Here is a 26008-nt window from a genome sequence, read left to right as displayed (position 1 = left end):
ATTTTCAGTAACAGTTCATCACCCTAACAGCAGCTCAAAGAAAACGCTAGTCAATCGAGCATTTAGCCATTTGTCAGCATTCTGATTTCATTCAGCACAATGGACACTTTAGTGGGACTGTTGCTTTTGCTTCTCACTTATTCAGCCTCAGCAGGTATGTATGCTTACTACCCAACAGTTTTTACAGCTGCAACACTGAACAATATATCTTTTTTTTTCTTGTGGAAACATCAAAGATTTGTATTTCCGAGGGAAAAAACTCATTAATTACACATCTTTAAAATGTGCGCAATACCCTGCAACACTTCCTGAATAGCAAGCCTTTGTTATAAATCCTTCATCCAAAGCTAAAGTAAATGTTTAAATCGATGTGGGTCTGCAACAAGTAGAAAATATTTAATCAAAACATTTAGGATTGTGGATCAGAACCTTGATATTTCTCTCAATATTTCAACAGCTCCATCTGTCAGTGCTACACCTGTCAGGGGTCCCGCTGTCAATGCTTCAGAGCTGGATGGAAATACAAGTAAGAGCATTTTATTGAACACAATTTGTATAATTAAATTTAAAATAATTTTTAAAAATGAATGGAATGAATGAAAATAACATTTATCCATGTTTTACCAGTTATCTGGGTCGAAGTCACAGGGGCAGCAGTGTAAAGCACTCAGCAGGGGTAGTATACAGTGTACAAAATATGTGGTATAAGTAGAGCTGGGCGATAGAACGATAACGATATGTATCGCGATATAACTTTTACTCGATAGAGAAATTAAGCTATCGCGATAGACCTCGCTGCTCTTGTCCTCTTAAAAAAAAAAAAAAAAAAGGTCAGCCAATCCAAATTAAGTAGCGCAGAGCCGAACCAATCACAGCCGCGGCGTCACGTCACGTGACTTGTTACGTACAGCACAAGTGCCAAGCTGCACGTGTGTTTGTTTGGGAAGCAGCCAGCAGGTAATGGAGCCAGCGCGTAATGGAGGAAATGAGTGTGCCGACTAGAAAATTCAACCGAGCGTGACCGAAGAAAAACCAGATGATGGTTCCAATGCCGGAGAGATTGTCGAACGGAAGAGCCATAGAAGTTCCGTAGTGTGAAGGTATTTCGGCTATTTCAAGTCTGACAAAAACAGAGTAGCGTGCACTGTAAATTGTGCCGAAAGCAAGTCTGGAAATACAATAAAGCGGTGCATGCATCACACTGTGCGCCACGTTATTGTTTCGGTGAAATGAATTTCTACAATACTGTTACTGTTAATTCTACTCTCTGCAGTGTTTAAATGCTTACATATACACACAGTTACTGTCCCTCCACACACACGACTCTGTTCTGCTTCTATGCCGCAGCTTTGTTTACTTTTTCCCACCGAGGCTTCTAGACTTCTGATTGGCCAACATTTCTGCACGGTTAGGAATCTAGCGCCACCTGCTGCTTTGGCATGTTCATAGCAGCGTTTTCCTTCATTTCTGCCTTTATGTGTGGACGGGATTATTTTTTAAAAGGAAAACTGAAAATCTCCGTTTTCAAAAATACCCGTGTACGTGTGGACGTAGCCTCAGTCTCTGACTGGAAGCGCTAATTCGTCATTCGGCTTTTGTCAGACTAAAGTAACTGTTAAAACTGTTTGAAAAGCTCAGCTATACAACAAGGAGAGATTGAGAATTTCCTTTTGGTTCTCAGTTTATTTGATATTGACAAAAGTTAGTCAGTTTTGTCTGTTCTTCTGTAAAACAAACTAAGATTTATTTTTAGAATTAATATTTTGTTTCTAAGTGGAATTGACAATTTAGTCTGTTTCGTTTGTTCTATTTTGAAACTTAAACGCTTTAGCGGCTGCCTTTTGTGTAGTTTGCAATATTTGCCTTTATTTATCTGAAAAAGTCTCATGTTCCTGAAGTACATCTACCCTGTTGAACTTATTATGGGAAATAAATATTTAAATAAAAACAAGCTGCTGATTATTTCACATTTTACTTGTGAGCAACGGCACATTTAAATCTTACAAATATAGTTATTTGGCTTATGTCGTGATAGATATCGTTATCGTCTGAAATGAAAAAAACATATCGTGATATGAAAAAATCTTATATCGCCCAGCTCTAGGTATAAGCCACTGTAAGCGTGTGCTGTTGTGAACTGAAGTATTAGTATTAAATATTAAAAAATAAAATAAAAGCCATTCACTGTAGCGATAGCTTTTGCAGTTGTTTTTTTTTTTTTTTTTACATTACAGGGCAAACAACTATAGTCTCCTAGATTCAGCTTCAGAAAACAGGAATCAGAGTCTGTGTCTGCAACAGAACAGAATGACGGCTGAGATAACCTATGGAGAAAACTAATTCCCCAATTACATCTAACCAAATCTTATTTAGTTATATTGTTAGACTACAAGTAGTTCAACAACAGATGAGAGTAAGAAAAGGATTTTAGTAGTTAAACATCTCTCACAGTGTTTCAACAGCTCAAAGAAACATGTCAAAAAGTCTAAATTTACTCTGATTGTGGTATTTTTATTTTTAAATATTAATAGAGCAGTTATGACAACAAATTTTCCTTTTTGTGTAAAAAATATTATTTTACTTTCAGTGTTATCCCAGCTGTGTGTTGAAGTTGGTGATCCAAAACCAACAGAAGGTTTAAGTTGTGATACCACATTATACTGAATATAGTCCTACTTTATATACATTTTTATTTTAATATATTTCAATATTTAGGCAACATAAAAAAAGCAATTGCAAAGTTTATTTATTCAAATAATTATTAAGGAAAATATACTTGGCATAAACTGAATGTATTCCAGTAAAGTAAATATTTAAACAGAAACCAGAATATTTGGTTTCATTTGATCCGATTCCATGAAGTATAATATTTGACATTGTACTTTTGCTACAAAATTACATAGAAAATTTATATGTAATCAGATTAATTGCATTTAAGTAAAAGGTTTGTTTCTCCAGCCACTTCTTGCATATATTTTTCAGGTTCTCAAGCTAAAGCACTCCTTAACCATGTCATCATCGCCGGCATTGCGTTTGCTCCCGTTGTGGTTGTGATACTCTTCTATGTAATTGCCCGGGCATGTGGTAAGTTTATTTTTGCATTAGGGAGATTTTTTTGTTGCTGTTGTTGTGTGCTAAATGTGTGCATGTTAACTACTTTGTTATAAGTAGAATTAAACAGGCGGAAAAGAAAAAAAAAGAAAATGTAAAAGAATTACAGGATTATATGCCATGATATCAAATACACAAAATAATACATATTGATATACTACCAACATCACTAATATGACAAAATAAATCAACACAAAATCACTAAATTATTTTGTGATTATTACAAGGTAACTTATAAAAAGTATTCAAATGTGATAACCTGCAACACAATGAATGTGTTTAAAACGTGTACAAACTAAAATGTAACGTCTTCGTTGTTGTTGTAAAGTAATATTGAGCTTATAGCCTTTATGGTTAATTTCTTGTGTTTAATCGTGCCATAAATGATGATGTTTAAGTTTTCTGTACATTCAAAATAACAAACTACTGTCCTCTACTGTTCTGAGAGTGTTACCTATAAACTGTCCATGCATGACTTTTGACACACTGTGTGTGTGTGTGTGTGTGTGTGTGTGTGTAGGTGCAACGAACAGCGACATCTTAGCATGTCTTTGTCATCTTGCTATATGCTGTTATCTCACAGCGGTATGATGTCAGCTGCTTCAAACTACTGAATAAAAGGGTTTGGTCTTTGCTCTTTTGAGTATTAAATATTTTTTTATTCATCCTGTGTTTTAAATATATACTATCTTTTAGCACACTTGTTATAGCTGTCTTTCTTATATCTCTTCTGACACAAATGTGTAAAATATTTATCTGGTTAAATTCAGTATGGTTCTGACAACAGGATTCACAATAAAATATCAGAATAAGTAGAGGGTGTGTTCACCCAGGGCACCAAACAGGCAGGTTGGTAACTAACCTTTTTTTTTTAACTTGCTTTTCAGTTTATTGACCAACAGCTGAGTTTTGTTGTTTTCTTCCTTTAAAAGGTGATAGCAGCTTGTCCATCTCTTTTAGTTCGGTTATTATTAGAATCATTAATAAAACCCGTTGAGCATTTTGCCTCCCTGTCTCCTTTTCCCCCCCAACTTTGACACCATTTGTTACTTTCCCCCTCATCCCCTGGACCTTTTTAGGGGAACATAACATAACATAACAGACTGTTTTCTCACCATTTGTTGGAGTCGTGTCCTGAGGATCTGGAGTTTGCAGCGGCGTCTCTGTTGTTGAGGTTTTAGCAAAGTTTTGATCTAAAAGACAAAACAGTCAAAAAAAAATTTAAAAGACAAATCAGAGTCTTTGACTTTTCAACCCCAAACATCACCAAAACAAATCTTCTCACCGACTACAAGTTCAACAACAGCAGCTTTCACCCTGCTCTGCAGCTTGGGGATGAAACATCTGTATCTGCCGTTGTCTTCCTCCGACACGTTCAGGATCTTCAGTGAAATGTTCCCGTGTTTCATGTCGTCCATGAACAGCTCCGTCCTCCTGAAGTACGAGGCCATCTTCATGTCGGGGACCTCCTTTCCATGTCTGTATAGGTGAACGTACTCATCTGACAGGTCGGGCTTCAGGTTGGGTTTGGACCACTCCACCGTCAGACCCTGGACATCGAACGTGGGCTCCAGGTGACACGGCAGGATGACATCATCACCCGGAGCAGCGATGATTGGAAGATTTGAACCAATCACCAGAACCTCACCTGGAAACAGACAAAAAGTTAAACGTCTTGAAATCATTTCAGTAGCTAGCCAGCTGATTGGAAACCAAAACAGCCAACCAGAAATTTTGCATCCAAATCTATGATTGGTTGGTTTGTGGAGCATTTATAACGTGTACAGAAAGAGTTGAGCGTGCAGGGAGCACAGATGTTGAGAGCGGGAAGGACACACTGAGACCAGGTCCACAAATGTCTGTCAGCACAGAGCAGAGCAAATGCCAACAACTAAGTGAGAGGGGCTGTTACTGTGTGTGTAATAACAAACATTGAAATACATTATTTGCACGCAGAAATGAATTTTCTTCACTCAAAAATAATTGTCTCCTCAAAATGCAACACTTGCACTCATGCGCTCAGAATAGAGGGACAAAAACAATGGCATAAAATAATGCCATAAATCATCTCCATCGTGGCCGTTATAAACAAACCTGTAAACTGAGAGCAGTCGCTTCACACAGTCAGAACCTGCCTGACTATCTTCTCGATTTAAGCTTCTTCCGGTTTTAAAGTAACTCACTGACAGCTGTCACACTGTTAGTGACGGACAACACAGCACAGCTGATAATACTCAATTCAGCTTTTCACCCCCCCCCCCTCCAGTATGTGATTAAAATTCAGTGTAACCTTGTGCAGAAGTCCAGACGAACAAAGTCGAGCACAGGAGAAAAGTCCGGAGTGAGAAAAAGGAAGAGTCCTTAAAGTAGAAGTTGTTCAGAGACATGATCGATGATTAAAAATTCCGTCTGAATGAATGACCTGTGAGGCTCACTCACTCTTTATATAAAACAGACTCCGCCTACTGCATTCAGGGTGGGGTTAGATGCTTATGAAGTCCCCCTAAATAAGTAAGGGAAAATCTCAATGTGACGCTTGCGTGCCTGTCATGCTTTCCTTTTGTTTTTTTCGTTTCAAATATCTTTTATTAGAAGCAAGTATCACAGTTGTTACAAGTTAATAGAACATATGCCCCCCCCCCCCCCCCCCCCCTTCCCTGAACAAAACAAGGCAAAACAACATTGCCATTCATGCTATATCTTGTTTTTTCAAGGTGAAGTGCAGGAACCTTTTTGCCTTTCCAAAGCTGCAGGATCAGTTTCTTTGCAATGATCAGTGCATATGACATAAGACTTTTTTGAACATGTTGTAAAGCTTTGTGTTTCTTTAAAGATCCCAAAGGTAATTACTGTTGGATTTAGATCAATCTTGACTTTAAGAATATTAGACAGATAGGTAAAGATGTTACACTCAAAACTCTGAAGCCTTGGACGAAGTGCAAAACTATGTAACAGATTTCCATAATGTGTCATACATTTTTCACAGAAGGGAGAGCAGTCTGGATACATTTTGTGAATTCCTTCCCTTGAGTAATGTAACCTGTGTACAATTTTATACTGAATTAGGTAATGACGGGAATTGATAAAAAGCGCATTTTTGTTGCATAAGACCTCCTGCCTGTCGTGCTTTAATGCACCACCTAAATTACTTTGTATTTGAATTATTTCTGTAGAAACTCCAAGTCTCAGCTTCATGTAACTAAATCTGCTCTGTCTTACTTTCTGTTCAGTACTGAAGACTCAGACATTATAATTTGTCTGACTGATGACAAATAAAAACAAGCTAAGCTGTCAGGTGAAGTAGGTGACTCTGAACTTTCATAATGGAGAAACATGAAATGCATTAATGACACAACACAAACGTGCTGTGTCATTAATGACTCAGACTGAGAACTGAGTCTTTCTACTGAGAACTAGTCTAGTCTGTGCTTGACTGGAAGCAGATGACATTCAATAGGGATAAACACTCACTTTCACTTCCTCTTCCAGGACACGCATTTAGCACAGAATGGGCGTAGCTCTGCTGAGAACTAATGTCACTGCAGGCGGCCTGGACAATCCTGGATTATTATAGTGAAATCAACTTCAGTGTTTTTATTGTAGCACCTCGACTGGTTTACCTATATCTTGTCTCTGACATTTGCCCTGTATACAACAATAAATTAAAATAATTAAAATAAATAAAAGTAGCACTTAACCAATAAAAATGAAAGATTTTTAAGCAATAAAAACTAAGTTGAAATAAGAAAATCTGCTCTGGATGTGAATTGAAACTAAAAGGAAATAAAAAAAACAATTCAGAAAAAAATGAGTTTTTTTGTAACTTTGCCCTAAGGCAGAGCCAACAGTGTTGCCTCTGCTGGACCGCAAATCCTGCTTAAGACAACACGTGTAATCAGTTTGTCTAAAATAAAGACGTGCTTCATCTCTTATCAGTTCAGCAGCTTTTTCTAACCAAAAGCTTCATAACTTCTTTAATCATGTCTGCAAATCTAATCACAGGGATGCAGGGCTCCTTCAAACAATAGCCACACATCATACTGATGTTTATTTAGTTTATTTCTCGCTCTCATCTTCTTCAGAGACTGTGGAAACAGAAGAAAAAACTTCTGTTCAGACCCAAATTGCCATGGTTGTCCTCTCAGCTAAACTATGATCATGTGACCATTAGAAACTCTACCTTAGACAAACTTTACAGCACTTTACACCTGTAACAAAACCCTTATTTTGCCACATATTTTAGACAAGTTTTAATCAATTATACCTTTTTTTATTATCTTATCCAATAAATCTTAACATTTTCCAACAAATAAATGAGCTAATTTAAACATGAATCTATCACAGAAACATAAAAAACAAACACCTTTATTTAACTGTCTCAGGGACAGTCACACTGTCCATTTACTGTAATCAACAGTAGACCGTCAGAGGTTGAGGATTAGTACATATATATTGTTATGTTAACTCAGCTCTGTAGAGTATCTGCAGCATCTTAGACCAGTTCTAACTTGTGAACAATGCACAGAATGATGGTTAGATTAGAGTTGAGTTTTTACACAACAGTGTCTCTGCTCCTCTCGATCAGCTGCCAACAAAGAGACTTCAGAGACGCCTTCATAGCCACGGGATGTTGCAGACAGCAGCTCCAGTGTTGAGTTGCAGTTTAACAAGTAAAAAGAAGCAGGACAGCTCACCTTTGTAGGGAATACTGAAGTCAACAATCAGGCGAGTGTTTGATACAGTATGAATATTTCTGGATTTTATTATTGTTATTTAATCCTTATTTTATTATTTTATCTCCTAATACTCTGGTTCATTTTTCGAGAAAAACAAAAAACCAAACATACTATCACATGACATCATGTCCTGTTTTACATGAAAACATAACAGCTTCATGATGATTTAAATATATTTTTTATATCAAATGTGAAAAAAAACATTCAGTTATAATTTATATATAGAGATTTTAAACTCTATCCTCACTGCTGTATCATAACAAATCCTTATAACTACCATAATGATCAGTATTAACTAAGCATTAACAGTTAAAACACAAAACAAAAATGGCTGCTCAGGTGGATCTTATGAGCTCAGCTTTCATTTCAGTCTTACTGCCCACTCGAAGTGTTTCTAACCACAAATCAGATTTTTTTATTTTTTATTTTATTATTTTTATTTTATTTATTTCAGCCTGTAAACATCCACAGCAAACATCCACTCCCACTGAGATCTGCTACATGATAAATGTGAGAGAAACTAAACACTGGTGACATTTTAACGGTGTCCCTCCTGCAGATGGAGCTCAACATCAACTAATAACACAGATGTTACTGTAAACATTTATCAGCTCAGTTTGGAAACACAGAGACTCTGAAACAGTTTCAGGATTGTGCTGCTGGAGAAACAAAGCAAAACTCTTCACTGTGGACATGAAAAATGGAAACTACTGTTTATGGTTTGATCAGTATTTTCACTTCCACTTATGTGAACTGAGGGAGTTCACTGTTTCCTCTTACATGCATGATTGCTGAGGTCTTTAGTTAAAGGAAGTTAAAGTGTCTCTACTCGTTGTCACGGGAAACTTGCTATGCTTTTTTAAACTAAAGAAATAAATCCTTTATAAATTACATGTGAACATTAAAAAAGTCACACTGGAAATATTCAACACATGAAACTGAATCAATACTTAAAACCTACTCATCAGTTAATTATAGTTATTTAACAAATAACCTTTAACAAAACCCAAGCTGAGAATAAAATTCCACAGAGAAACAGAGTGAAACCAGTCCATGATGACTGCTCAGATGATGGACGAGAACGAGCCCACAGTCTGAAGCCTGAAGTCAGTACACGTCTCCTCTTCACAATCAGCCTGCAGACAGTTAATCACTCCATGAAATCTCAACACACAGATGTAAACCTCAAATTTCTAGAAATATTTTGTTAAACAGAATTAAGTTGCTCCTAAAAGTGCAGAACTTGCCTGAGAAACATCAGGCAACAGTTTTCAGCTCCTTTTAGCTCCGTTTAAGTGATTTGCTGACAGCTGTCGTCACTGACACATCAAACAGCAAAGAAGAAATGTTCACAGTGAATTTAATTAATTTACCAACATGTGATTCAATCTAGTTGATCAGCTGTGATAGTCTATAATCTACACAGCTGCTAATGTGACTGAGAGTGATTCTAAATAAAAGCTGTTTACCTTGAAAGCAGAAGAGCGAGTTTAAGGACACGACACAGATCAGTACAAGAACATAATGACTGTAGGACGGAGCTTTGGCTCTGGTACCAACCTGCAGTTTGTTGTTGAACTGCTCCACCCACATTACTGCAACTGAGATTTTGGTGGTTTGAATGTGAGACTGAGTGGAGTCTACATTTCTTCAGTCCTGAGAAATGTGATAGTTTTATTTTAGTTTTCACTGCTTGTTAAGTTATCAGTAAAGAGTTATGCTTGTTAGTTTGTGTTGATAAAAACAGATTCTTGGTGTGAATGTCTGAATATAAAACATATTGATCTTAGACTTTGAATGATTCATCTTTGATAATGTTTTTTTTTTTATTATTATTGTCTCTGAAAACCAGAACATGTTTGATTCAATTTAAAAAGTGTGTCAGTCTGAGTCAGTGAAGCAGAAGTGGATTTTCTGACAAACGTCATCCTCAAAAAACTGTAGTTAGACTGCAGCAATAATCTCCTCCTGCCTGCAGTGATGGTCAATGTTAGGCTGTCATCATGTCTGAATTTTAGGAAAATTCACTTATTTAAACCATACAAGCAAAAACCCAAAAACTGAAAAAACACAGAACAGAAACAGCACTGAGACTCAAGTCAGAGTTACACTTCCTGATGAGAAGTGACATTAAGCTGGTCACTGATGTCAGTGTAGCTGCAAACACATTTACATGAAGGTGTAGCTGGCAGCATCTGACCAATCACAGACAAGAACATTAAAGTTGACAGCAGCGAGACAAAGAACATAAAACTGTAAAACTATAACAATATAAAGAGTTTACAAACACAACACAGACTGACAGTAACAGATTGAGAGGAAAAGCTCTGCACAGTCAGCAGGTTAGTAGTAAACATGCTGTATGACTGTGTGAGGGTCAGTGAGACTGGAAAAGAGTTTGTGTTCATCAGGAATGAAAATGTTACAGCAGCACATGTTTCATCTTGTTGATGTAGATGATCGAGGCCGCTGCTTTCTGTGTCATTTACTGAAACAATTTTAAAGTTAAATGTCATCACTCTTTATCTCTCTGCAGGACCTTCTTGCTTTGATGCACTTACTAACCACTGAGTCACTAGTATTATTAAATCTATTCCCCTTTTGTTTTTTTTGACACAGCAAATATGATTGCATTGGAGAAAAGCTGTATTTGACATAAAACAAAAGCTTTGGTGGAGGAAACTCCTCACAGGTGTTTTACTGCTGGTGAAAAATGCTGGACGTTTATGTCCTGTGCAAATTATAATTAAAGATAATATAGATAATAAATAAACAAAACTGCACAAAAACCTGCCAGTAGGCACACAGGTCAGTTATACTTGAGACAGATGTGGTTCAGTGTAAAATAAACATTTTGACAGCTGTTTAAAATACGAAATAAGTGAACCAATGAACTGATTGTACATGCACAATTCCGAGCTGTGGATTACCAGATGAGAAGGTCCAGAAAGATCACCAACTCATACATGCAGCTCATCTTCACACACTCAAACCAAGAGTGCATAAATAAGCACTGCGCACAGATGGTCCCACCACCAAGGCACACAGTTGCCTCCACTTTTGGCCTTCAGCTTCTGAATAAAAGAAACACAAGTTGTTAAAGTAATTAAACTCCAAAGCAAATGCATCCTCTGTGGTTAACTGTACTGCAGAAACACACTGGTGATCTGCAGCTAGAAAAAGGGCCTCCTTCAGTCTTCAGTGGTGTCACACAAAAGAGAATCTACAAATCAAAACATTCAGAAAGCAAATGAACAAACAAAAAAAAAATTCCTTCAGTTTAGAGCAGACAGCTTCACTGAATCTAACTTAATAATTCAATACATTAACAGGCTTCCATATATTGCATGTAAGGCTCAACCGCTATTCTAAAACTTCCAACTTCCAGTGAGAAGGCCAAACAAAGCAAAAAGCACAAAGAAAAAGGCAAAAGTAAAATGAACACAAGGCAAAGAGGAATATTCTGTAAATGTAGCCCAGAGAAGCAGCGGCGGCCTCGCTATAAAGTTATCAGCTGCTCGCTCGGCCCCGACTTCCTGCAATGTATCATACAATTAGCATTTATAGCAAAAATACAATAATGGATGTAAGGCTAAGATCGTAAAAAAACAAAGTTACATGCTGAACAAACAGCGTCACCAAATTTGCAAACACACTTGTTTACTACCAAGTAAAATAATAAAGGTACGGCACAAAATAAAAATATGAGGAGTCGATTGAAGGCTTCAGGGAAATAATCTGGAAATGATCTTTACAAAACATGAGTGGCACCAATCAACAAAAGTGTAGCCAATTCAGGCTGAGGCAGCAGCTACATGTAGGCAAGTCCTACCTGTGACAGCTGGGACGTCATGTGACTAATAATGTAATATGGAAATACAGTACTCATTGTGCGACATGAATATAAAATAAGACTGTAACAGAAGTAATGCTAATATCTCAACAAGTCAGAGTTACACTCTGATCAAACTGTGATGCCCAAGTCTAGAAAAAAGCAGCAAATAGGTTTCTGCAGCTCCAGCTGTAAACAAACCTAATACAGATCCATCCTGTATTATCCTGAAGCTGTGGAGCCGAGTGAATTCTGCATCGTTAAGAAGATTTGTTTTAATGTTTATGAATGCAAACTCAAGACTGTCAAAATCAAATCTCTGTCACTGATCTCCAAACTTTAGATCCTGAAGACTCGACTCTAAAAAAGAGAGAAGAGTCATTTTCTCTGTATTTTTTTTTGAATTAGTTTGTCTGGTAATTTATTTTCCTCATGAGCAACAGATAAAAGGAGCATTTGATACAACATGACCTTCAGTTGGTAACGATGGTCCCATTAGAGTAAAGAACATGAGGACAGGCCTGCTTAACTTGTGATTGACAGGGGACTGCTGTATCTGTTGATGGTGGTGGACAAAACGCTCATTCAAAACACTTTAAAAGGAAGTTGATCACTGTCACTGTGTCGAACTCCAGGCCTCGAGGACTGTAGCTACTTTTAAAGTCTGTTTGTCGCCCCCTACAGGCCTGCAGGACATTAACAATAACTCCCACTGACTGCAGCAGTCAAAGAGGCTGCAGAGACGTGTTTGTACGTAGGAAGCGTAGACTCACACTCATGTGTGGAACAAATCAGTGACAACGTTTACTGCTTTAAAACAGAAATCAGAAGGTGGCCTCTAGTGTCCAGCTCTGGTATTGCACTGAAAAGATGAGTCAGAATTAAGGTGAACATCAACATTTCATCTCCAGTAAAACAAGTGAAGCTTTTATCATCTCTCATTTTATTTTATAATTTCCTACATCTTCTATCTTACATTCGGTAGTAAAAGACATCTCTACTTAATTACAGTGACACATAATGAACATGGAGCATTAAAGTTCCTGTTTGTCTGTTCAGCAACACAGTGAAGACACTGTAAATGTAAAACTTAAGACTTAAAAACGATCCAAAGATTTAATAAAAATTCACAAAACCGTTGGACACTTTTACACTCGCAACTCTCAGCACTAAACTGAAAACACGATCACAAATCAGACTAAACTTTACAGACTGAACATCGAGTCCTGACCAGCAGGAAGTTTAACATTAAACTTAATGAATTATTTGTAGCTTTAAAAATCCAGAGATGTAAATCACCTTGTTTTGGATGTTTATAAAGTGCAGCAGATGATTAACGAAGGGTGTTTAAAGTAATCAGCTTATAGCTCAGGTTCTCTCAGACAGTAAAGATGAAAGAAAGAAAACAAAAAACAATCAGAGCTCATCAGCTGTGGTAAATGGTAAATGGCCTGTATTTATATAGCGCTTTACTAGTCCCTAAGGACCCCAAAGCGCTTTACATATCCAGTCATCCACCCATTCACACACTGGTGATGGCAAGCTACATTGTAGCCACAGCCACCCTGGGGCGCACTGACAGAGGCGAGGCTGCCGGACACAGGCGCCACCGGGCCCTCTGACCACCACCAGTAGGCAACGGGTGAAGTGTCTTGCCCAAGGACACAACGACCGAGACTATCCAAGCCGGGGCTCGAACCGGCAACCTTCCGATTACAAGGCGACCTCCCAACTCTTGAGCCACGATCGCCCCCACAACAAAGTCTGCTTTCATGCAGTGAGGTCAGTAAAACAAAGGAGTTCTCCTTATGAGCTCCATAAATTCTCTTTCTATTACTTTAAAACTTGTTGGTGCTTTTCCAGTCTTCTGTGTCACCAACACAATTTTCAGGTGACTCCCCCCGAACTTTCCACATGAACTGTGCTGGAAATATCCACTGTCATCTGTAATGAATGCAAATGGAATGGAAAAGACTGCTTGTTTGGGAATGATTCATGTCAGCCCAGCACAGTGATGATCAGGGAGGATTTTAACCCTTTAATTTGTCCATCAGAGACACTTTGAGGTCTCCCTGAAAGGTTTAAGTTCACCTTTAACTAACAAACAAACAAACAAACAAACAAACAAACAACCAACCAGTAAGTAAATTCATTAAACACGCTGACAGTGAGGCAGAGGAGTGTTTCTTCTCCAGGCTGAACTTCACAGTTTTGTACTGAAGGAGGAAATCCATCAGTTTCACTGCTTGATGTTTCCAAGCAGATCCTCCAGAGTCTGACAGCAGCAACTCTGACTGAAGACGTCTGTAAGAAATATTTCCTGTTTAGATCCTCTGATCTTCCACTCTGGGTTTTCTTGTACGTCACTTTGTTTGTCTGAAAATGAGCTCGATAAATAAGCTGGATGAGGCTCGAGTCTTCAGCTGGAGTCAAAGTTCAAGTCAATCTCACATCCTTTTGTAGGAGTGACCTTATGATGATCTCAGTGCTGCTGGGCCCGAGTGTCTCCCTGTGGTTGATGGTTTGAATCCAACATAAATGTGAAGATTCAGGAAAGATAAATTGCTCTCAGCTCCATTAACACCAACGCTCCTTTGAGTACAGCAGCTAGACTGATAGTGGTTGTTTTTGTGTCTCATCATCCTCTGGATGCTTCTGCTGAAAGAAGTAGAATAATGAGTCAGTCTGATGGTGCAAGAAGCAACAACATGTTTGTGTTTGTTTGTTTCTTACTTTAAGTTTCTGCAAAATGTGGAGAGAGAAATATGCAGCAAAACCAGCGAGAGCCAAAACTAATGTTACGGTGATGACAACAATCACCACAGGGACCCTGGATCGACCTGCTGTTGATGAATAAAGAAATAAACAAACTCACCACAAATGGACCAAAAAACACTCAAGCAGGAATGATGCAGAGAAAAGTTGGAGCATTTTCTCACCATTTGTTGGAGTCTTTTTCTGAGGAGCTGGATTTTGCAGTGATGTCTCTGTTGTTGAGGTTTTAGCAAAATCTGTATCTGGAAAAAAGAAAAACAAACAAAACAAACAAATAAAAATCTATGAAATTGGCAGTTTTTGTTTTTTTATACACAGTGATCACATGTGTATAAATGAATCATCTTACCAGAGACGGTGACTCTGCAGCTGTTGTAACCGCGGCCATAACCTGTGTCCACCTCACACAGGTACAGACCCGAGTCCTCAGTCCTGAGTCTGGACAGCTGGAGTCTGATTCGTCCTTCTCTGAGGGCGTCTTTGTCACTCTGGACTCGTCCTGAAAACTCTTCATCCTGAACCTCTGAGAACTCGACACCATAATAAAGATAATACAGAGTTGAGGGTTTTTGATCAGTTATCAGTCTACAGCGGATCTTCAGTGCTGAGATGGACGTGTCTGGTTTGGTGGTGAACGTCCACTCCAGTGTGATGTTGTGGTTCTCCTCTGCCTGATAGGAGCTCTGTGTCACATCCACTACAAATGATCCTGTTGAGGAGACAGAGAGGAGCAGACACACAACTTTATACAACATCAGAACTGTGAAGCACAACAAACAGTCTTTCTGACAGCCTCCCACACGATAGTTTTTCATGTTCTTCCACCACAGTATAATTCCACATTTTACTCTCGTTTTGACTAATCTCTGATTATTCGAGACCTTGTATGTGATTAGAAGGATTTTCAATTCAAGTCTGGATTTAAAACAGGAGCCAATAAAGAGAAATCAGCATGGGAGAAACATGGTCTCATTTTCTAGTCCTTGTTTTTCAGATGGTACAGCATGGTGGATCAAAATGTGATGTTACTTTTCTTTGTTCATAATTCATCAGTTCGACAAGATCTCCATGAAATACAGCTGAACTCCATGACATAGCCTCCTCCCTCCTACAGATGGCAGATACTCATTACTGAGCTCCTCAAACACACTGATCTGAACCAAAGCTGAGACCTTTTCTGATGAACTGGCCAGATGAATCTGTCAGATCCTGTGTCAGACCTTTGTTTTGTTTTGATTTTTCCTATTTCTTAAGGACGTGACTTTCAGATACTGTTCATCTGCTGTAGATAGTTTAAGCACACACTGGCCTCCATGCTGAGATAGCCCCAGTTTTCAGCTGATAGCTATTTGGGAATGATCTTGTTTGTGCAAAAACATTTTTATGTCCGTCAACGTGTTTGAGCTTTGGTATTTTTTTATAGGCTCAACCAAAGAAATGGGAACAAACAATTTGTAACAAAGTGTCGAAAGAAACATTTTGAAATCGGTTCTTTGGTAAGTTGTCTGCTTTGTGCTAACACTGCACTGATTTAACCTTTAAGTTCGGTGACTAACTCAGCTTCAACCTGGTCCAGTTAAACTGTGAGCACGACATTGTCATATTAAAAGCTTTTCAACATTCACATCAAACATTCACTCCCACTGAGGTTTGATAAATATGAAAACAAATTATATTGAAGACTGACATTAAGATAACATTTTACTTCTTGAGATAAAAACATGATAAAACATATATTCAGCAATTCAGTATTTCACAACTGGACTTGCACGTTAAGCAGAGAGAAATGTGAAATTGTCTTTGTTTGCTGACTTCTGCTTCTTCTGAAACTGCAGCGTTTTAACGTGATGGTCTTGGCAGACCTGCTATAATTGGACACCTCCATTTCTAAATCATAAATGAAAATATATAACATGCAAAGAATGGATCAAGACCTGCAGGTGACTTTAGCATTAGTTAAATATTGTTGGCTAAAATGGTCTAAAAGTAGAGTCTGTAATAGAAACACATTATTTACCTTTAACTGAACTCAGGTAGATGATCAGAGTCCACAGTGAGGCCACGAGGAAAGGCATGAAATCCACACTGACATCTTATTCACAGTCTGTGGGGATCCAGAGCTTCTTCCTCATTACACACAGAGACTGAAGACACAATGAATTCTGTTAAATCTCAACACAGACGGGCCAATCATGTCTTCAGAAGACATTACACTTTCTTTATATAATGATATTTGGCCTTTATTAAAAATAAAACTACAGGCGTTAAATGTCACAGGAGAAATGCTGCTCATGGTGAGTGCAAACCTTTTACAGTCATTTCCCCCATAACCCTGTAACAGGACAGTTATATAAAGACAGCTGGGCATTAATGGGAATCTTCTGTGGAAATGAGACAACCAACAGAGAACCTTTCAAACCAAATCTTTTACCTTCAGCTTTTTAATAAGACAGACAGACAGAGATACGTGTGTGTTGATAGCCGATGTCTCTCTTGGTTCTATTACACTTGCAGTCATTCTTTGACCCTGTTGCAGATCTGGACCTGGTGTCAACAATCACTTTGTGCTATTTTTGACGTTCACCCTGTTGGTTTGTTTCTGAAATGTTCACAGCATGACTTCCTGTTTTTTTTTAAGGTAGCGATGGACTGATATAGATTCTGAATATTCGGCCTTGGCAGAATTTGGTATTAAAGCAATAAAAAAGTATTTACTGTTAGTGCAGATATTTGTTTTTTGTTTGAAATAAAAATTCTACTAGTATTTGTAGTATGTTATATGAAAATATTTGAGGAAGCTTGTTTGCCACCTTTTTGTGCACACACACTGATGATCATGTAGTCCCAGCTCCCACTGCTTCAACTAATAATATATAATTCTGTGGAAATACTATCAGTGTTTTTAAGACCAAATTATTAGAGAATCTGTTAATACAGTCAGGGAAAAATATTTGAGCCCATGCTGATTTTGTAAGTTGTAAGTAACTTTTTTGAAATGACTTTTTCTGAATTGTTTTCTTTTTTTGTTGCTGTTCTGTCTCTCACTGTTCAAATAAACCTACCACTGAAATCATAATCATTTCTGTGTTAGTGGCCGATCTTCCAAAATCAGTGGGGGTTTAAATAATTTGTTCCCTACTGTAAAAATCTATAGCATCAGTAGATACTGTAGAAATCTGAGTAGTTTCATGTAAAAAAAAAAAAAAACACAGTAAAACTGTTAAATAAATTACAGTGAGGTTGAAGTTTTACAGTAACGTGCTGACGAATCCTGCTGCAAGGTTTTTACTAGAGTTTAGGGATTTTATTACAATGCTCAACACTGTAAGAAATGACACAGGTGCTGATACCTGTTAACAATGCTGTTGTCATTATTCTCACACACTTCGATGAGGATTGCAGCCACAACTACAGGATACACTTTATATTATCGGCACGCAGCGTGGATGCCCACTCGTGCCACGCTGTCAGTGTGTCAGTCTAACCAGGTTAAGAGGCAACACACTTGCAGATGAATTTATTCTAATTAGATTTCAGCTGAAAAATTTCGGCTTTGTTTACAATTTTTTGTATTTAATGCTCATTAAAATGTTTTTACATTTAGTATTTTGATGATGTATCCAGATCAGAGATCCGGGCACAGTCCTCCAACCAGGTAAGATGCTATTAAGAGGTAAAGGTTTCGATAATAGTGCATTTATTTGGTATCCGATCGATGTCAGATTTTTACGGCATTTAAGAGTCAAAGTTTTAGCCTTAAGCTGATCTTAGAGTTGAAGTAAAACGTCAGTTTACCTTGAACAGGTGTGATTAAGATGAAGGCAGATCACAGGATTAAAGTCATGAGTAGAAAAGTGCAAGAAGACTCCTTACAGAGCGAGCTGTACCCGCACATAGTAACAGGTGCAGAGACTGACAGAGCGACTCGGTCTCTTTTCTTCGAAGCGATTGCTGAGCGGCTCTCAGATGGCTCTTTTATACGCGTCACAACGCGCCATGCAACGTGCGTAATACTCTTCAGATAAACTGTTTGGAAATACTTGTAACCGCAAAAATACCTGCGCTCTTCTTAATTTTAAATCATTTTCTTCTTGTTGGTCCAGTTTATGAAGTCCCACAGCTCCAGTTTGAGGCTGTGGGCTCAACATCTAGAAAATCGCTTTGATATCTTTGTAAATGTTTATAATTTTGTTCATTGTTAATGAACATTAGACAACAAAGTCAAAGTGGTCTCTATGCGCCTTGATCTAATAGTTTACACTATTAGATCTACCACTGAAGGTAGAAAACAATCAGCGGCAAAGCTTGGAAGGTATAAAATTGCGAGAATAAAATACACAATTTTGACAATAAAGTGGCAAATTTATGGCAAATAAATACTTGTGATTTTTAGCTTAGTATCGCCACATTATCATAAAGATCCGGTGTTTATAAAGACGCGTTGAATTGGGTCTGTTCAGAAAACAACCAACTGATTTGGATGACGTGATAACCTTTGCACCAAGAACTATACAACGGAAAGATACCAGGACGTGGTAAGTTATACCTATGTGAATGATTGACGTGAATGTTGAAATCCTGTTAATATAAGAATGTTAAAATGAGCATTCTGCGTGGAACTGTTCCCTCCTGGCTAAAGATGACGTTGTCATAGTTATTTTTAGAGGATTTTGTTCTATTTTTAGTTTAGAGTTCATTATACTAACAAGTCGCATCAACGCTGGGCCAAAGTTCAGCACGTGGTTAAAGTTTGTAATCCAGCCAGGGTGTAAATATCACTCAGCAGCCAGTCGTAGAGCTGAAGCAGGAAGCATCAACACATAAATCTACTCTACCCCGCTTAAATCACAAGAGCACCTCTGACTGAAAAGCTGTAGATTTTTCTTGTTTGCACAAATTAATTCAGATTCACACTAATTCTGTTCACAGAACCAACAAAATGAGGAAGAGGAGGGAGAAAAACAATTAGATTGAATTACAATTGGATGGAAGTCAGGATCAGAATCAGAATCACAAAGACTTTATTTATCCCCAAGGGGCAATTAACATACAAAAGAGCAGCATGGCGTTGAAGATAAGGACATGACATAAACAGGCAATAAGAGTGAGATAATAAATACACAGAATATACAGTATATACACAAATTACACAGTTTTAAAATTAAAGTGACTGAAAGGTGAATAAACAACTGTAAGTGTCTGCAGTATAAAAAGACTGTAGTTTATGTTTCTGAATGGTCTCGACGACCTTGTAGTTCACCTACGAAAATTACAATAAACCAATAATAAATGGCTATGTGTCTCGATGCATTCTCAATCATCCAGGAAAGTAAATCTCCAAAAGTTGATTCTGTTCATCTGGACGTAGCGTTTTGTGGGAGAAACGTTTCGTCACTCATCCAAGTGACTTCTTCAGTCTCAGCTGACTGCAGGTTTCCCCAATCTAATAAACAGTACATTTGCATAATGACTGAAACCAGCCCACTGAAGGAACAATGGGCAATTGTTTCTTGATGGTTCTTTGGGGCACCTTCAAAGGTTCTTCTATGGCAGACCTTCCCAAAGGTAGAAAACAATCAGCGGCAAAGGTTGGAGGGTATAAAATTGCGATAATAAAATACACAATTTTGACAATAAAGTGGCAAATTTATGGCAAATAAATACTTGTGATTTTTAGCTTAGTATCGCCACATTATCATAAAGATCCGGTGTTTATAAAGACGCGTTGAATTGGGTCTGTTCAGAAAACAACCAACTGATTTGGATGACGTGATAACGTTTGCACCAAGAACTATACAACGGAAAGATACCAGGACGTGGTAAGTTATATCTATGTGAATGATTGACGTGAATGTTGAAATCCTGTTAATATAAGAATGTTAAAATGAGCATTCTACGTGGACCTGAAGATGACGTTGTCATAGTTATTTTTAGAGGATTTTGTTCTATTTTTAGTTCATTATACTAACAAGTAGCATCAACGCTGGGCCAAAGTTCAGCATGTGGTTAAAGTTTGTAATCCACAAAGTGTGGGGCCCGCCCCCTACGGGGGGCGCAGAGCCATTGCAGGGGGAGCGCGGAATGAAAAGGGGGAGAAAAACAACAAAACGCTTGGACACTGCTAGCACGGGGCGGCCACAGAAATGCAAAGCAGGAGATGAAGCATAGCTGAATATGTTTCCAAACCAACTTCATTCTAAGCCAAAGAAAATATGGTGAAGCATGTCTGCTGTTGTTCCATTAAAAGATTTAATGGAAACGGAAGGCTGGGTGTCTGTACCGCTGTGATTGGCTGAGAAGCACGCGCGGGTCACTTTCAAGTGTCTGACAGCATGGAGGGGGGAGAAGAAACTTCAACTTTTGCCACAAAACCAGCCAATCACAGACTTGGATGCAAAAATATCTGATTAGCTGTTTTGGTCTCCAATCAGCTCGAAATGACGAAATGCAATATCCCAGAATCCATTTCGTCCAAAACTCAAACGAGGCAGTGGTGGAGGAACACAGAGTGGCGGAGTTTGAAATATTACTCTTTCTGGGTCACAAAATAAGCTTTTAAGATATTTTCATGCGAGAATGGTGCTGTGTAAACTTCAAATACCTGCTCGATTCATCAACACATCACATATTTCCATAAGTGCTCTAACGTTTTCGGCATCCAAGTCTGTGATTGGCTGGTTTTGTGACACAAATATAACGGTGTACACAAAGAGTTGAACGCGCACGGGCAGAAATGTTGGGAGCGCGAGCAACACATTGCGAGCTAACCCAAATACAAAAACTGAGCGAGAGGGGCTGCTATTGTGTGGGTGTGTGTGGATAATAGCAAACACTGAAATACATTTTTTGTATGCAGCAATGAATTTTGTTCACTCAAATTCAGCTTTTCTTCTTCCGTTTCCACTATACTCTTTCATTCACATACATTATTCTCTTGCATACATATATTTTCTTCAGACATGTATGCATTCTCTTCTTACATTCATATATTATTGAATGCATGTAAATGAGAGCAAAATGTAGGAATGCAAGTATAAAGTATATGTGTGTGAAAGAAGAATGTCTGTGTGTGACAGTGAAAGAATTAATTTTGGCTTGTACGGCCCCTCATAGGTATCCGTCCATCATTTGTATCATTTTTAGCTTAATCAAGTCATTCCTGTTCATTTTGAAATCTTCTGTTTGTTTTTTCACTCCAAATTCACAGCAACACCCAAACAGAACCACTCCTGCTCAAAAATATCTACAAATTTAAATCAATGCCATTAGACCATTGTATCCAGCACATTTTAATGACTCTACTTAATAAATAACACAACCTGTGTTTATGTTAGAGTTCACCAAGAGGAAGACCTGAACATACAGAGGCAGTCAGACTGTCAAAGCTGAAACTGCTGCTGTCAGTGAGTTGATGACAGTTTGACAGAACCAGACATTTACAACAAGTTACAACAAAACAGCCGTATAAACACTCACAGGCTAAGCAGTGCAAACAGAAGGCTGCATTACAAACATATGAACCCTTAAACATGAGCTCAAAAGTTTGCCCTCTTGTTTTTCTGCTCTCATTCAGTTCCTGTTTCACTGAGCGAGTTAATATTTTTATACGGTGTCGAGCCTTAAAGCACAAACACACACAAAAGACAGACAGGAAAGAAGCAGCAGAAAGAAGAGAGAGAGCCAATGCATATCAGACTCATCTTATACAGGAACAGGGATCACCCTTCCTGTATCATTTCATCCTCTTTTTTTTCCCTCTTCATCTTCCATTTATGATATACATGACCCCGCACCATAACTTCTTGCAGAACAATCTCTCATCCATCACTGCATTTGGTCCGTTTGACAGTTTCATGGCCAAAGTGAGTCTGAAAGTCTACGGAAAGGCAGTTAATCCATCTAACACTTTCCTTGGGCACGCATGCTGGACATAAGCTGCTATCCATGCTGAGTAAGGGTTGTTTTTTTTTCTTATAGGTGTTCAAGGGGCTTATGTTTTTCCCTATAGCTACTTGAGAAGGTTGCAGGCCCTTGCTTGGCAGCCATCCAAACAACGGCATGCCTCTGTTGTACAGCCAACTAAAGTAAAGTAACTAAACTAAACGCCATGAAGCAGTCCAGTCAAACCCCGCTGCCTGCTTCTGCTGCACAGCCATCTTGAACCACCGCGTGCTTCTACTGTACAGTTAGATGCAGTTGCATGCCAAGAAGGGTCATATGCACATACCTTAGCAGTACCAAGTTTAATTAACCCTTTGTTGGACTAGTGACAGTAGGTCATAAAGGGTTACATTTTTAAGCAGTATTAATCAACATTTGGTCATACAACAAGTGGCACAATATTTTTGTAACATACTGGGAGATATATATGACCTAAATATATAGGTCATGTGATTTGAACATGCAGGTTAAATGCTTAACACAGTGACTCCATATATAAACACTTCATTGTGAGCATGCATAGTATATACGAGTGTATATGATTACACACAATTTATGAAGGTAACTATGATTACATGTCTAGTGTATACAGGTACATATGTCATAATAAGATCCAATCAGTTTCTACACAGAAACTTTCTAAAGAGCTTTAAAGCTGAAGGAGTCTGCTGAAGTCAAAGTTTCAGTTTGCTATGGAAACAGTGCTTGTAGTCTCTTCTTTGATCGTTTTGTCTGTGACGCCTCTCTCTATGAGACTGTAACGACTGAGCGGACAAAATGAATTAATATCTTATTATTTACATCTGCAATGGATACAATAATTCATTCACATTTACATGCCAGTTTTTGGGGGTTTTTTGTTCTGTTTGCTCATTTCCATTTATGTGTTTTTACTATTGAACATTAATGAAGTAAAAAAAGTTGACTAGAATAGATACCAGACTACGAAAAAGGATTTCACGCACTGCTGTTAGTACAGCAACACACAAAAGCTGAGAAAGCAGTGATAACAGACTGCTTAAAAGCTTATAAAGATGTCATGTTGAAATAAAAATAGGAAATTACACACCTGCAGTCGGCTGATTCACAAACTCAAAGAATCTCACAAATCTGTACTTTTCTCTTGATAAACTGATCTGTGAGCTTCTGCAAGACCAGTTTAGCCAGTTTGGGCTTTAAACAGTTGCGAGTTTGGACTGTTAGACTGTGTGCAGATAAGACAAGGATAAAGATAGATTCAATTGTCTGCTGAGGTAAAGTAAACAAGCCCGACACTTGTCACTGCAGGTGAATTACATCACAAGGCAACTATTGCTACTATTGCCCGACAACCCTCAATGACTACATGCATTTAAAACTGAGAGGTGGGCACCGGCGCCAGAGGTGAGGTTGAATGCATACATGCCCACCCCCAAGGTCCTATATGTATGTGTTATGAGAGTGTGAGTAATGTGGATGTCTAGTTTGTGAAATAAAATTGAGGCACAGGCAGCCAGAATGCCTCCCCTGCACCCTGGTGACACACCTGCACCCCAAGGCCCTGCATGTGTGGGTGGGTGTGGTGGAGTGGGAAGTGGGAGGCAGTCGGGGATGGGGAGGGAAGGAAGGGAGGGCCAGGCAGCCCATCCCTGGGGCCAGCTCCCCCAGGGGGCCCAGTCCCATCCAGACCCGGGCCCACAGTAGCAACACCACCAAGTCCCACAGAACCTGGGGCAGCCCACCCAACCCCACCGCAGAGTATACTGTACCCACCCCATCCAGTTGTTTGAAATACACTGGAAGTGGAGCAATCAAAGCTAAAGTGAAGCTGCAGAAAGTCTTAATGATGACAAGGAAAAAAAGAAAAAAGATGGAAAGATGTTAAAGTAGTTTTTACTTCCACAGATCTCGAGCACACACACATTAAATAAACACAGACGCATCCATTCACAAACAGCTGATTAAGAGATGAAGGTGTTATTTGAAGATTGCCTGTTTTTCCACATTTAATCTGCTGTCATTGAAGCAGTACAGACCACAGTGGAGCTACTTCCAAAAAAGAGATCTTGAAATAGTTTACATTTATACAGCAGGTAAAATAAGCATTGAACACGCCACCAAGTTTGTAAGTAAATATATTTCTAAAGGTTCTACTGACATGAAATTCTAACCAGATGTCAGTAACAACCAATCCAAACATGCAAAGAAATTAAAACATAGATGTGCATAAAAGAGTTTAAGAAAAAGTATTTAACCTGCTCCTCTATAGAGAAACTAGTGGGTGCATTACTTGGGTGTGATTTTGGCCCATTCTTGCACACAAACTGTCTTCAAATCCTATTTGGGATCATCGTCCTGCTGAAGCATCCACTCTGGTTTCATCTTCATCGTCCTGGTGGATGGCAGCAGATTTTTATCAGGAATGTTTCAGTGCATTTTTCCATTCACCCTTCCTTCAGTTACATGAAGCACGCAGTGCCCTATGGTTGCAAAGTTGAAGGAATGACTTATTACCACTCTGAGTTATAAAAAGCTGTTAATAAAACTATGCAGTTACTGCGGCTGACACTCCCAGCGAGGAATCCAGATTGATATCACCTGCCAAAGTTTATTCACTCCTTCTGAAAGACTCTCTAACCGCAGGATGAAAACCAGTTGTGTTGCATTCTGGCTCCGACAGTGATGTCATCCATGAAGAGCAAATGCGACAGTATTGCTTTAATGGCTTTTTTCCGTTCCAAGCCTTTCCAACTTGGCTGACTTTGCAATGTGTAAAACTTTCAGGAAAATAACTTTATTTGTAAAAAGCTGTTGATGAAGTGCTTTTGAAAGTAGATGAAACAGTTACATATTGTATTTGGTAAAACTAGACAAATTTTTGACAATCTGTTTTGCAGGTTGACAGTTTGTGTCCAGATGAATATGCAATTATTTACATGGACTAAATAAATAAAATAAAAAACAAAACAAAAAAAGCCAGATTCTTAAGCAATATTTTTAAGGGCTAATCCAGCTCTCACACTGGGCAAAGCTGGCATACACTTTGGGCAGTTGGCTGGTCTACTGTACACTCATTCACTCACATGCCAACAGGTGTGATAAGCCCATAAAACATGCTGGGTGACTCATCTTCCCGAATTATCGTATGGATATATGGGGTAACACAAACCCACAACAGCCACTATGCACATTAAAAAAACAAAACAAAAAACCCCCAATAATGATAGTTAAGGTTGGACATCTGGAGTGCTCAAGCTCATATTTTTAAGATCAAGGATCTTGAAATTTGTGGATCTGGTAAAATTTAAAACTGGTCGAATAGAAAGTAAGAAATAATCTCTTACCAGAAAAAATTTCTTAAACATTTGTTCACAGACAGACTGTGGAGTTATTGTTAGGGCACCTGGGTCGTCGACCCAGTGGTTTTGTGTTTTTGGTTCTGGGTTTATTATATTTTTAGCCTTCGTTGTCTAATGGGTTAAAGGGTTGTGCTGAGTTTACGTTCTCTGCGTGGTTTATGTTAGAGTTTTAGTCTTTTGGCTCCAGTCTGTGTTCCTTAGTTGCTGTGAATCCCCTTATCAAGTCCGCATCTGTGTTACGTTTCCTGTTTTACTTTGAAGTCTGTCTCATGTTA

General features: G+C 38.4%; 2 protein-coding genes and 1 long non-coding RNA gene across 4 annotated transcripts in view; all 3 read right to left on the bottom strand.

Moving 5' to 3' along the window:
* Positions 1–15224, bottom strand: part of LOC145425571 (programmed cell death 1 ligand 1-like) — a 36806-nt gene extending 21582 nt beyond the window's left edge. The window contains exons 1-3 of one of the 2 annotated variants that reach the window (XM_080298703.1): positions 9317–9398; positions 9095–9166; positions 8842–8983 (exon numbers count right to left, since the gene is read on the bottom strand). In XM_080298703.1, the coding sequence (XP_080154829.1) occupies positions 8842–8902 (61 nt within the window). In that variant the 5' untranslated portion in view covers positions 8903–8983; positions 9095–9166; positions 9317–9398. Of the gene's footprint in view, positions 1–8841; positions 8984–9094; positions 9167–9316; positions 9399–14803 lie in introns of those variants that run through there. The other variant, XM_080298704.1, reaches the window with a different exon arrangement.
* Positions 3862–5520, bottom strand: LOC145425568 (myelin-oligodendrocyte glycoprotein-like). The gene is made up of 3 exons (XM_080298692.1): positions 5402–5520; positions 4397–4759; positions 3862–4304 (listed from the first exon to the last, which is right to left on the bottom strand). The coding sequence occupies exons 1-3, from the start codon at positions 5496–5498 to the stop codon at positions 4000–4002; spliced, it is 765 nt and encodes a 254-aa protein (XP_080154818.1). The 5' UTR covers positions 5499–5520; the 3' UTR covers positions 3862–3999.
* Positions 13136–14796, bottom strand: LOC145425575 (uncharacterized). Its single transcript, XR_013906292.1, has 2 exons — positions 14413–14796; positions 13136–14337 (listed from the first exon to the last, which is right to left on the bottom strand). It is a non-coding gene; the product is annotated as an uncharacterized LOC145425575 (long non-coding RNA).
* Positions 15225–26008: the final 10784 nt, after the last annotated feature.

The sequence above is a fragment of the Astatotilapia calliptera genome, chromosome 3, assembly GCF_964374335.1.
Source record: "Astatotilapia calliptera chromosome 3, fAstCal68.1, whole genome shotgun sequence".
NCBI lineage: Eukaryota > Metazoa > Chordata > Actinopteri > Cichliformes > Cichlidae > Astatotilapia > Astatotilapia calliptera.
Note: the sequence above shows the minus strand (reverse complement) of the source record. Positions and strands in the feature narration are given on the sequence as shown.

Coding starts and splice junctions, on each gene's coding strand:
- LOC145425568 (XM_080298692.1), bottom strand. CDS start 5,498: ATGTCTCTGAACAACTTCTACTTTAAGGACTCTTCCTTTTTCTCACTC. Junction 4,760..5,401: donor CGTCTGGACTTCTGCACAAG/GTTACACTGAAT, acceptor GTCTGTTTCCAG/GTGAGGTTCTGGTGATTGGT. Junction 4,305..4,396: donor TGTTGTTGAACTTGTAGTCG/GTGAGAAGATTT, acceptor TTTGTCTTTTAG/ATCAAAACTTTGCTAAAACC.